Source organism: Haliotis rubra, unplaced genomic scaffold (assembly GCF_003918875.1).
Source record: "Haliotis rubra isolate DU_JTF1 unplaced genomic scaffold, ASM391887v1 Scf571, whole genome shotgun sequence".
Taxonomy (NCBI): Eukaryota; Metazoa; Mollusca; class Gastropoda; order Lepetellida; family Haliotidae; genus Haliotis; species Haliotis rubra.
The window spans coordinates 501,080-514,621 of record NW_025767270.1 but is presented as its reverse complement, the minus strand read 5'-3'; the positions used below and the strand labels follow the sequence as shown (position 1 = coordinate 514,621).

Sequence of the window (13,542 nt, the reverse complement as noted above, 5' to 3'; positions counted from 1 at the left end):
CTTCCAACACACCATATCCAGTAGCATTATCACTGAAAGAATAGCCTCAGCTCGTCTTCATTCATAATATGTGTGTACGTACACCATAGATCAGAGTAAGTACTGAGCCTAGATTTTCGAAGCTCTCATAACTAAGACAGGTCGTAAGAAGTTAAGTCAACAGTTAGATAATCTTAGCGCGACCATAAGAGAGATTTTCGAAAGTCCGTCGTAAGGTCAAGATTATCTTCACAATCAAACCCAAGACCAATGTAGGTTGTCATCTTGAATAAGGTGTAAGTGCGCGCAGCCTTAGTTACAACAGGTATATACCTATCTTAGATTATGATCTTAGCTAAGATATCTAAGTTTTACGATCGTTTCGAAAATAGCCTAAGACAAAGACAGATGCGACTACCCATGAGGTTACGACTATCTTAAGCTAAGAGAGCTTAGAAAATCTAGACCCTTATCTTCAGTAACCCATGCTTGTCGTAAGAGGCGACTAACGTGATCGGGTGGTCAGACTCGCTGATTCGGTTGACGTATGTCATTGTATCCCTGTTGCGTGGACCGATGCTCATGCTGATAGTGACTAAAAGTTCTTGTTCATATTCGATTAATTACAGACCGCCAGAATATTGCTTAGTAAGGCGTTAAACAACAAACACGTGGTGGACATTTACAAATTTAACGCATAACTGACAAAAACGACGCCCGATGCAAATCATTATTACGACTTGTACCGTAATTTGATTATATTGCCATGCTTTCACCTCACCTTTTCACAGACACCTGGTGTCGCCACTATTTCATGGCGATTCGTAGCTTATGATTATGGATATGTTTTGGGAGTGTTTTTTTTAATGTTGCTGTATGTGGCGTTAAATAACAAGCAAGCATTCCTCATTGATACTACACCTCTTACAAAGATGAACCCGTGAAGATCCGGGATAGAATTGATCTTCAGTACCCCATGCTTGTCGTAAGAGGCGACTAACTGGATCGGGTGGTCAGGCTTTCTGAATGGGTTGACACATGTCATCGTATCCCAATTGCGCAGATCGATCTTCATGTTGCTGATGTCTGGATTGTCTGGTCCAGATCCGATTATTTACAGACCGCTGGAATATTGCTGAGCACGGCGTAAAACTAATACTCACTCACTCACTTACAAGTCATCCTTAGAAGGATGGTGTCTCTGTTTGGTCCTCCGAGAGTTCATTTATCTGTATCCCCAACAGTCATCTGTATAAACAGCATAGGAGGAAAAAGGATGTTGGTGTCAACACTTTCTTCATTCATACTCCCAACATTTAAAGGTCAGTAGAATGAACCTTCAGTAACCCATGCTTGTCGTAAGAGGCGACTAATGGGATCGGGTGGTCAGGCTCGCTGACTTGGTTGACACATGTCATCGGTTCCCAATTGCGCAGATCGATGCTCATGCTGTTGATCACTGGGTTGTCTGGTCCAGACTGGATTATTTACAGACCGCCGCCATATAGCTGGAATAATGCTGAGCGCGGCGTAAAACTACAACTCGCTCACTCACTAAAGGTCAGTGTCCATCTTTAATTCTCTTATGTAGCACGGTACCCGGTTTAACAAGTGAGTGAGTTGGGTTATACGCCGCTTTTCGCAATATTCCAGCATTATCACCAGATACCAGAAATGGGCTCCACGCATTGTTCCCATGTGAGGAATCGAACCAATGCCTTCGGCGTAACAAGCGGGCGCTTTAACCACTAGGCTGCCCCACCGCCCTGTCACAAATATATATAGATGTTCATTTTCATTTATTGGTATGTTTTCGACAGAGGTAACACCAACAAATCTAAAGCAACTTGGTCACTGTTTGTTGTATGATAATGTGACCCACTCTAATCTTTACTGTCGGGGCGGTGGTGTAGCCTAGTCGCTAAAGCGTTCGCTCGTCACTCCGAAGACCAAGGTTCGATTCCCCACATGGGTACAATGTGTGAAGACCATTTCTTGTGTCCCCTGCCATGATTGTGCTGGAACATTGCTCAAAGCGGATTAAAACCATACTCACGCACTCACTATCATTGCTGTCCTTGAAAATGAAGCATTTTGATGTCAGTGTAGTTCTTCAACTGACCATTCACTGAATTGCTAAAATGAACGTTCAAAATATGCGAACATTTACTCCATCGCCCATCAATAGGCGAAAGCCATCCTTTTCTTCATTGTACATAGATTAAAATCCTTTGTGAGACATTGAGCCTCAAAAATGTGGCGCTTATTTTACTGATGTTTTATGTCAAAGTACTCAAATATGGATTATTGTAACTGATTGAGTATATTCATCAGTGATGACAAGAATCTACAAGCAACTATAGTCTGTTTGCAGTGAAAACGTACCGATGAATTTCACTTTAAACAAAAAACTAAATCAAGTTAAGTGAAATTAAGATTGCGAATCCTCATAATTTTACCTTGCCAAATGAACATTTAAATCTCAGAATTTGTTTCAACTGAGGATAAAAGTTTTTAACAAACGATCATAGAATCAAATCGCTATTATTGGTTTGTATTACAAGGGGGTGAGCGCAGTAGATGGAACAGTGAAACAAATGCTCGTGCGGTACGTGATGAGCGTTAACTTACACCAACCCTACTTGTTCTCGATGTTTCATTTAAAGTGCATACCCCCTTGTAATACAAACCAATAATAGCGATTTGAAACCATGATCGTTTGTTAAACAACTTTTATCTTAATTTGAATAAAATTGTGAGATCTGATACTCAATTGGCAAGGTAAAATTATGAGGATTCGCAATCTAAATTTCTCTTTATTCGATTTACCTTTTTGTTTAGAGTGAAATTCATCGGTACGTTTTCACTGCAAACAGACTATAGTGAGGCGTAAAGTTTCAAAGTGTATTTGCACGTTGCTGCTTGTGTATCTATCACACTGAGTTGGTATGTACTGCGTGTACGTAGAACGTGGAAGGATAGTAACGTATAGCGGGATGCTCCTCAGATGACACTTGACAGTGAGTGAGCGTATTTTTACACCGCTTTTAGCAATATCCAGCAGTATCACGGCAGGGTACAGAAGAACTGAGCTTCATACACCGTACCCATGTGGGGAATCGAACGCAGGTCTTGGGCGTGACGAGCGAACGCTTTGACGACAAGGCTATACCACCGCACCGGGATGTCCAGATGGTTAGTTGGTTGGTTGTATTCTTAACGCCGCACTCAGCAATATTCCAGCTATATGGTGGCGGTCTGTAGATAATCGAGTCTGGCCCGGACAATCCAGTGCTCAACAGCATGAGCATCGATCAACGCAATTAGGATACGATGACATGTGTCAACCAAGTCAGCGAGCCTGACCACCCGTTCCCAATAGTCGCCTATTACGACAAGCATGGGTTACTGAAAATCAATTCTAACCCGGATCTTCACGGGTCGGAATGTCATGAATCCTTCACACTGATGACGACTGGTTTGTCAGCTAAAAGTGAGAGTACTTGACTTCTGATTCGAAAGTATAAAGATTGGTATGAATAATATTTGATATTACCAAATTGGCTGAATCATTCTCTTTGAACATTTGTGAGTCACGTCTAACGTGATTAAATACAGGAGTACTGCAAAAAATGAGTGACCAAAGTAAATCTTTTAGGAGAAAAGACATCTCATTTAATCACAACATAGACATCTTTATGGACTTTTTAATTCACATAGCAGCACGAACATGAAGTCAAACAATTTGCAGCATATATTTTGAAACATTTCCACAAAACAGTAAACATATAAAGCTAGATGTTTTGTTAACATCTCACAGCATTGACAGAGGAGACTTCTGTTTTGTTTGAAGCACTGCTCGATACACAGTTAAGTTGGGAGAACAGCTTAGTCGAGTCTTTCTCGTGCTGCAAGAAAACATATGGTGTAAGAGGACAACCCTGTCACACACCAACATTCATCGATAGAGCTCGTTTATCCAGTGCATTGCGTCCTCATTCTATTTTGCCACCGCCACTGCTTTTCGGAAGAGATATCATCTCTAAAAAGGCATCATATGCCTCTCGCCCAGGAGAGCCATTTAATGGGATGACCATATATAGCGTTGTGTCAAAAAGACTCATGCTTAGAACGAAGGAGAATGTTTCATTGGTATTTAGAATAAAATACGGAATGAAGATATAATACACTGGATAATGGAGAATGTTGCGTATGTGGAACTTCTCTTTCTAATACAATCGTGAAGTCAACTTTCAAGAGTGTTAATGCAGTTTTGAAATGAATGGTATGCGTTAACCGTATGCCCTTACCATACTGTCAGTGACAATTCCTTGTTGTCTATTGGAGATGCTGGTATAACACAATATATATGCCACGAAAGTTATAACGCACCGAAATTCTTAAACAAATCTAAAAAAATAATCATAGTCTTTACTATTATATATTTTGTCGTGTTGCAAAGTAAGAAATTACAAATTCTTGCACTTACTGTACATAACATATAAACAATATATACATAGTAACAAAATGTTGGAAATGAATGTTAAACGAAGACTGATGTCAAATGGGAAAATAAAAAATCATGAAAAATGTATCTGGCTACTTGCATATCAATAAGAAAACAATATGCCAATTAACAGGTTTAAGCAAAGAAATTACTTAAAACGGACTAAAATTTAAGTTTCCAAATTAATGTTCATGCCATAAACATAGAGAAGAAAAAAGCAGATAGAAGGTTTACACGTAAATCATAATTGATACCATGTAGTTTTATACCATGTTGTTTATCTTAAGGTATCTTTATGCTAGAAACAATTACTAGATTAGTTTTAAACAAGAGAACAACTTAAAACATACACGTATGCTATGTCACCATGTCAGAGTATTTTTTTAATTGAATTTGGTATCCATAAAATAGTTACTGAAAACCGAAACCTAACAAAAACGGGGTGAAATATGAAAATAGAATAATTATTCAATACAGAGTCACACTCAAATGTTAAAACATTCACAATAAGAGGTTTAAAAACACAGAAAGTATGATACGTCACATGAATAAATTTTAAATTACATAGTCAGATTATTCCATTTATTGTACTCATTATAAAAAAGTCATTTTTGCATTTTAATATACTTATTTTATGTGTGAAGAAAACAACTGAATGACAAATAAACGTGACATCATAATTCCTTTTTGGAAGTAAGAAAACCTTTCTGTTACCATGAAAGATGAGGAAATATGTTGCTGATGATAAGATGACCTTTTAGAATTGAATTACCTATTTCAAAACCTATTTCGACTATAATCTATCCTAACATACAATCCTAAATGCTATTTTGTATCTATATTTCACCAGGCTAATTAAATGTTATGCAGAATAATATTCTTTTCGCTACGTTCACTGTATATTTCTACCTTTTTGCCTAGTGTTGCTACATCTCATATCATACATGGTAACAGAAAATTATATAGGTTTAAGCAATGACTTACCTCTCGGGTGACGGTGAGTGAATTGCACCTGAAGAATGTCAGAGTATATAGACAAACGACGAAATGTCAAATAATAACAAAGATATGGCTACATGGGTTTCAAGTGGTTATATATTTGTTAAGAGCTTGAGACACTACATTGAAATGTAATAAACAGATATACAGGCAAGGATATGCTTGTCACAAGAGATAAATGCTTTGAGACAATTGATATGGTACTCTAAGTCCCCGTCACACGTTTCAGAGCTCACAAAAGTTGCTTGTTCAAATCCTAGCAATAAATAAGCGTAACATTAAATGGCATAAGTACAACATAGGAGAACACAAAAAATCCAGCTCACAAATAAGTTTTATTGACATATGTGTGTGTGTAAAATCAAATGAACAATGCATTTTGTCAAGACAAAATGAAATGTACTACACTTCTCACTACAAAACAACACGGCGTAATTCTAAAAGGGACGGTATCACAATCATAATCGTCATTTGTTTCAAATTCCTTGACCATATTTGTACCCCAAAGCAAATATCTGCAATGTATGAAACGCAATACACCTTACACTTCAGGGGAAAGAAACTGGATATATATATATTACACGTTCAGTAATGAAATGCCATGGGAGGCACCAGATTAATCCAATAAAACCATGACCTGTCATCATTCTTTACACGAAAACCACTAAAGTAATGAAAACTGTCACACTATCAGAACAGCACATATTCTGGATCAGATCTATTCCAACGCTAGACCTGAAGTAATATCCGTTTCAGTTTATGCCTAAAGAAACCAAAAAAATAATCAATTCCTTACAGTTCTGTCTCTCTCGAAACAGTTATAAAAAGAAAGTTACAAAAAAATTTATCAGGTATAATTTTATTGTGAAAAAGAAACGTCATATGACGTCAAAAGTAAATGTTTATCAAGAAACATATTTGTAAGCGTCGGGCTATCAAAATATGCTACTTTTAATATAAGGTATGTATGTACAATATTCTTCAATTAAACGTGACTTTTGTAAACAAATCACACAAAAAACAAACATTTCAACATGAAACACTCATGTTACCATATCACAGTAATTAACATTAACGTATACGAAAGAACATCGTCTGTCATGTCATGTACTATTTTACATTTATATTTAACATATGTACATAATCGTCCTCACAATTAAATATGTTGTAGTGCTTTGCAATCAAACGTACCTTGGTTACAATATATACAACATATGTACATGTCGGTCTCTAAAATATATAACAATCCTAAATAGAAAATTAATACCTTTTCAAAATGTTGTTCAGCTTCTAAAAAAGGCACTGGTACCAGTTTAAGCAAATGACCGTTTTCGTTTTCATGGTTTCTTCGGACTTCAGACCAGTTTCAATTGCAAGAAATAACCGTTTATAAATTGCGTGTAATAGACACATAACTTCCTTGCTTTCAATGATCACGTGTGTTCACATTTTGTACGTAAGGTCCACAATTCAAACATAATTAACTATTATATTTTATCATATAGATACGTCATACATATATCATGCTCAGCATTCTCGAAATTAGGAAATACATGCAGGTTATATATGTATGATAGGCATACAAATCATCATAACTTTACACGTTATACCGGAGTCGACCTTTTAACGCAGAATCTTTCACGGTTCGTTATGTAGTGTGAAGTTTCAACTTGGTTGCAGCAATTCGATATAAGAGCAAGTGCAAAAAGTTAACAGTGTCAAGAAAATAACTTAACTGACCAAATAGTCCAAGCAAAAAAAAAAGAGTTGTTGCCAGAATACGATAGCTCTATAATTACAAACCATTCATGCTTTAGAGGAAATTAAAACGAACTCTCACATAGAGGTAACTCCGTGGGAAGTTTTGTTGGTAGTCAACAGAACCTAGACTCAAACAGACAATCCAAAGGTTGTTTACACATTTTGGACCTTTCCAAAATGAACATGAGTTTGAATATTTGGTTTTCTAATACTGGATATCCTAACGCTTGATGTGAGGACACTTGATTGTCTCAAGTTCATGTTTCTGCTTGCAATGGCTCCGGAATGTCCATTCCTTGCATCTGAAGTGGTTTTTAACGCCCAGCCTGAAATAGCGATGTAACTTGTTAAGCAGCGAGTTAGTACACAGCGCGTCACAATCAAAGTACTGCCAGCAGAGCGCCCTGCAGCATCCAACCTTGGATGGAGGTTCAATGGAGTCTACGCCGAGCAGATTGTGCAAAGTGTATCAGGAGTGTTCACAATTTGTGCGTTAATCAGCAGCGCTACATCAAAGCAAAGTGCGCTAGAAGGGCGTGATGGTCTGATAGGCTTTCAGCAAAGGAAGACTTCATTAGTGTTACGCGCGAGTACTGCACTGTCGTTAGGCAAATTCCATGGTGTTGATGGCGTTCCACGTGCATGTGGGTAGATGCGTGAAGCTCAGGTAATCCAAGTCGCAATATTTTTGTCATCATAAACAACGCGCTAACCTCAAGTACAGTGCAAATTTCATCATTCATGAAAATCATATCTCATGCAAATATGGACATTGTCAACATAACTACAACCAATGGAAAAGCAATGCATGATAAATAACGAGAAATAAACTACGCTAAACAAAGAGTGATCACAGTGGCTAAAAATTTTAAAAAATAATTCAAGAGGCATGCTTCGATCTTGGAAGATAATCTGCCGAGTTAAAGTTTCACTGAACAATAAGGCTATTCCACTAGCTAGTCAATCTTCGCCATGCCACCAAACTTCCCTAGCAATTATGAGGCTAAATAGAACTGAATTTACCTTGGTATTAAAAGGAATGGGGGAAAATCCCAACTGTTATTGTCATCGCCGTGACAAATTTACGAGGCCTGTTGGAAATAATTGCATACAGAGAACGTGTAATCGGAAGTCTGGTACACTTTCAGACAGAACAAGCCGACGTGCGGGGAACATACGGGGCGTATTATGAAAGAACCACGTAATTAAGGACTAAAATGATCATATTTGATAGGACCTTCTACGTCTAAAGTGTGATGGGTACTAATTATATTTGTTGGGTCATTAATCATGACAGTAAGCCAATTGTGCGAGTACAACCGAAAGTGGCCACAACAAGTATTGTTCTTGCTTACCGAATTCTATTGAACTGCTATGTGATGAAAGTCTTGATGATTGTTAAGAGGTGAAAGTCTTGATGGAAAATCGTTTTGGCGTTTACTTCACAGCAATGACACTCTTGTTATTGGCTGTATTGAAAAAAATAGTTCGCTTTGATAACGAAATAAACAGTATAATCTTTTAAATATATATAATACATTTCATTGTCTATTTTCCATTTTTCTTCTTGCATTATTATCGCTTTTTACATTTCTGTTTCTTAGTAATATACTAGGAGCGTTCGCACAATGTCTTCAAGAGAATATCAGTACAACATAATTGTCCTTATAAGAAATGGCTCGGGTAGCTTAGTGGCCTAAGTGTACGCTCGTCATGCCGAGAACCCGGGTTCTATTTCCCATATTTTTAAAACGAAGACCATTTCTGGTGTTCCCCGCTGTTATTTTAATGGAATATTGCTAAAAGCGACTTAAAACCATATTTGCTATGGAAGTCATAGTTAATCTGTTCTAATTGCTGATACATGAATGTATATAATGAGAGATAGATACGCACGATACTGGGAGTATTATATGAGAGGCGAATTTATGCTTGTATGCAGTTTCATTACATGTCCACATTGTACAGTATACTAGGAATGAGAAACTCTTTCTGTCTGCGTATTCAAGCTTCCAACACGGACACAGAAGATTAACAAAAGGCAGAGGTAAAAAGCGAAATAAAAATGATTCATGGTGCGGGTCAATGCTGAAAACACGGTGCAAGACATGCCCAATACGTAACGTGGTCAGAGTTTGGTAGGAGAGTTTGGTGTGATCATTACTATGAACGGTATATGCAGTTATATATTCACTTCATCCGAGTATGGAGCTTAAAGTGGCAGTGTATAGCGAGGGAGGTCCATACAGATATCTCTTTGAACTAAGCATGCCTTTTGAACAATGAATCGATGAAAGGCAAACGACCACGTCATTACTTGTTTTTTAAACAAATTTCAGGTCAAAGACATCGAGCTTTAATAACCAAACAGTTTTTCCCAACGAGGCAGATCGACAAGGGTATACCAATTTTAGGTTTATCTGCAAGGAATATAATAAAGCATTATCTATTAATGTAAGATATGGTTAAACATTTTTTTGTCAATGAAAAGGCGCTCAATGTCCTTAAAAACAGAGTTATTCTTAATGGCACTCGAAAGACCCGAAACACATTTTTTTTCAAATATTGGCATGTAATAATTCCCAGTTCTACATCAAAAACAAGAAATGTATTCACTGTTGCCTCTGTCATAGAATTCGATCATATACAGTTGGTCAAGAACGTATGCGCTCTACACATGTTTGTGGATACCAGAAGGTCCTTGTCTACGTTTGGACATGTACAGATGTAAGCTTTCCATTTCTTGGGTAATCTGGGACCGGTCACCGATGGCAAAATGATATTGATGCTTCCAAACTGTCCATCTTAAATCGTGCTTTTGTAATCACACCAAGAGGAATTTAAGGAGTTTTGTGTTTGCATCTGATCTCAACGAGATATAGCCTGAGCCTTTGCATACCATAATTAAATGGGACTAAGCAGTTGAGGCGCCTATACGATCACTGTGTATTGCTGCTATTAAACCACACTTTGCAATAGATACTCCGTCTTTTCTAGGATTAGAACCGTGTCACATCAAGAGAGAAAGGAGGAAGATGAAAACGCATCGTTTAACAACGGCAAATTGGGCTTATACTTGTGGATCGTTGTAAGGGTACAATTTTCTTTGAGAATAGACATTTGGAGAAAGACGTTACTTCACATTTGCTGACAGTATTCAGTCGTATCAATACTTATAAACGGCAAGATTTGGCTGTCTTTTGTAAGGGCATCTTCTTTATTCATAACATTTGAAGATTAAACGAAAGAAAGTTACTGCACGTTTGCTATACAGTTTAAGCAATGCCAAACTTTAGTTGAACATTTGACAGTTACTAGTTTTGAATTGGCAATAAGTTAGCAGTTGTATATCCTTATACCCTTTCTAACGTAGAAATGTTATTTAAAATGTCTGACTTACCAATTCCAAAATTAAATAACAGGTATGTTAGACAATGAGTAAGAGGAAGTTTGCTTCTGCTCCTATCAGTGACGTTATTGTGTCCAAACCATCTAATTTTAAGGAGAGTAATAACTACGTAATGGTATATATGTTGATTTGTCTGAATATTAGTAAGTAACTTTTTTATACATAGATAGTGCATAGTGTACACAAATGCGACACATGTGTAACTGGTTGATAGGTGGAAGCTTGGAAGAACGACCACAGTTTATCTGAAACCTTCATGTCTCTTTATTTGATATGTTTTAAAGCTGGAATGCCATAGGTCAAATTGTTTGATGCTATTAAAAGCATAGGCCTCGCTCCTACCGTCATGCGCAGAGTAGTTTGTGTGGCCGTGGCCTTGACCTTCCCTACAGCAAACCCGACATGCGACCTTGAACTCTCGGCGGAAGTTACCTGAAAAGGAGAAAACATCATTTCAAAAACACATTATCGGAATTCCTTGAATGTTCACATCATATCAACTCAGGATCGCACACACACAAATCTTGAATTGTGACACGAGAAACTTGAAGTTTAACTCAAAGGCCTTGGGACTATGCAAAACATGTCGAATTATCCGTCGATATCAACATGACACCGATAAATGAGGTCATAGAACTGACAGGGTGTTGTCTTGACCATGAATTATTTACAAAAGTCAAACGTTGTGTGATGATGGTGAAACAATTCAAGGATTCAGCAAACTGTTAACAAGTTTTATTTCATACATGTGGCGGAGACCAGTGACTAGAATTGGACTCTGAAAGATACGACTAACAAGATCGGGTTGTAAGGCTTGCTGACTGAGTTGATGCGTGTCATATTATCCCAATTGTGCAGATCGATGCTCATGATGACAATCAATGGATTGTCTGGTCAAGACTTTAGAGGTCAAGACCCGATATTTACACACCGCCATCACATAGCTGAAATATTGCTGAATACGGCGTTAAAAAAACAAACAAACAAACAGAGATCATTTACTAATTTAACGCATCACTGACAAACACGATGTCCAATGCAAATCATTATTACGACCGTTATATGATTATATTACGATGCTTTCACCTCACCTTTTCACTGACACCTGGTAAGTCACCACTATTTCACGCAGGCTTATGATTATAGACATGTTTGATTGTTTTGAGTTTTTTTGTGTGGCTTATTTTTTGGGCTGTGTATTTAACGAAAGATTACAATGGATTTGGTTAATCAAGATTGAATGTACAGAATGCACAACATTTCGATATCTAAGTATTTGAATTGAAATACTAAGAGAGCAGGCGATAAGAGCACCATCACATGAAAACCACCATCTCAAATTTCATCATTTTCTGTCACAGTGCAAAACACGTGAATCAGCATAGCCTTTAGAAGTGGATTAGAAGTAGAGCCAAATGATTTTACTGGACTCGATGTCAGCGGATCTAAAGTGGACAGAACAACATGTCCCCTGGGTGTGTGTAAACATTGGTGTGCCCAGGCACTTTCTGATTAATAGACACTGTCAGTCAGAAAACACAGGCGTGATGCGTTTCAAAGCAGGTGTTTCTGCACAAGCACCACAGAATGGACCACCAGTCATTCGGCATCACATAGCAACATCGGAGGCTGACACCGAGTCTTCAAATGTCTTGTCCCAGGAGTAGGTTTTCTCATCTGTTCAATGTGTCATCACTAGGTGTTAACAATTATGCAAGTAACCTTTCGAAAGATGGCAAGGGGGATGTTTAATTCATTAAAGTCTGGGGATTGAGCAACAGACAATGTCAGATTTGACACTTTGATGTGTGGATGTGCATAAATACATAACTGGCGTGTCGCAGTGGGACGCCATAAAGTGAGACAATGTTTTGCATCTACCACTCACAAGGAAATCGATTTAGAGAGTGTTGCACGGACAAAGAATCATCCTTCAGGGACAGACGGGAACCATGATGAACGTACCAGATTTGAAGTTTATGTGAGTAATGCCAAAGAAACGTGAAATTCATATTACCACTTTCTGATGAAACAAGACGGGTATGGACAAAATGTTTGGGAAGAACTTGTTCAGTGTGTAAAACTCCGGAGACTGAGCAAATAATGTCCACGTACAAGCAAAGACCGTTTTACGAAAGTGAAACAAACCAAATCACAATGTGTATTATCTGTAAAGGCCACTGAAACTGTACGAGCAAACAAACAAAGGTCACAGAGTGTTGTCCTCGTGCAAGCAACGTGTTTTATGAAAGTGAAACAAACCAAATCCCAATGTGTACTGTCTGTAAAGCCCACTGAAACTGTACAAGCAAACAAACAAAGGTCACAGCGACAGCCGAAATCGTCATTTTGTTCCATAGCGTTTGTGTAATAATCTGTAGCTATCTGTTAAGGCGCCAAATAATTACAGGCAAGATTATAGCGAGAGCCCAGATCGTTGTCCCTCCAGAAGGTTGGTCGCATTCAGTACGTAATTGAGGCGATGACAGTGGAAACAGTGCTTTGCATGTCATGACTGCCTGTCAAAATATATTTTTAACCGTCTGAAGCCCACAAACTGAGTTGACATTTCATCCAGGTTCCTTGATATACGTCTTACAAACACTGCCTGAAAGAGGATAACGCAACGACAAAAACAGGAAATTCATTTCAAAAGAAAAACCTAATATTATCTAACATAAGTCAGTTGGCAATCAATACATCTATCATCTGTGACAACTGGACAGAAACAGTCAAGAAAGTTCCTATTTTTCTTTTGGAACCACAATCCATTATCCAGATATTCAGTACACCAGCCCAGCCTCGTAAACATTCTTTGCAGTAATTTCAAGATCAATATATGCTTTTGAAAAAGAAAAAGAAAATACACATTAGAATGAAGCAGTCC

General features: G+C 37.8%; 1 protein-coding gene across 4 annotated transcripts in view; it reads right to left on the bottom strand.

The window, feature by feature from the left end:
- Window positions 1-3,627: 3,627 nt before the first annotated feature.
- The window catches only part of LOC124254352 (orexin/Hypocretin receptor type 1-like), a 74,186-nt gene continuing 64,271 nt past the window's right edge, over window positions 3,628-13,542 (bottom strand). Inside the window, exons 5-8 of one of the 4 annotated variants that reach the window (XR_006892463.1) lie at window positions 10,998-11,087; window positions 8,602-8,715; window positions 5,471-5,498; window positions 3,742-3,887 (exon numbers count right to left, since the gene is read on the bottom strand). Coding sequence is in view for 1 of the 4 variants with exons in the window: in XM_046688274.1 (XP_046544230.1) it covers window positions 3,794-3,887; window positions 5,471-5,498; window positions 10,998-11,087 (212 nt within the window). In the remaining 3 variants the exon portion in view is untranslated. Of the gene's footprint in view, window positions 3,888-5,470; window positions 7,573-8,601; window positions 8,716-10,997; window positions 11,088-13,542 lie in introns of those variants that run through there. The other 3 variants (XM_046688274.1, XR_006892462.1, XR_006892464.1) reach the window with 3 other exon arrangements.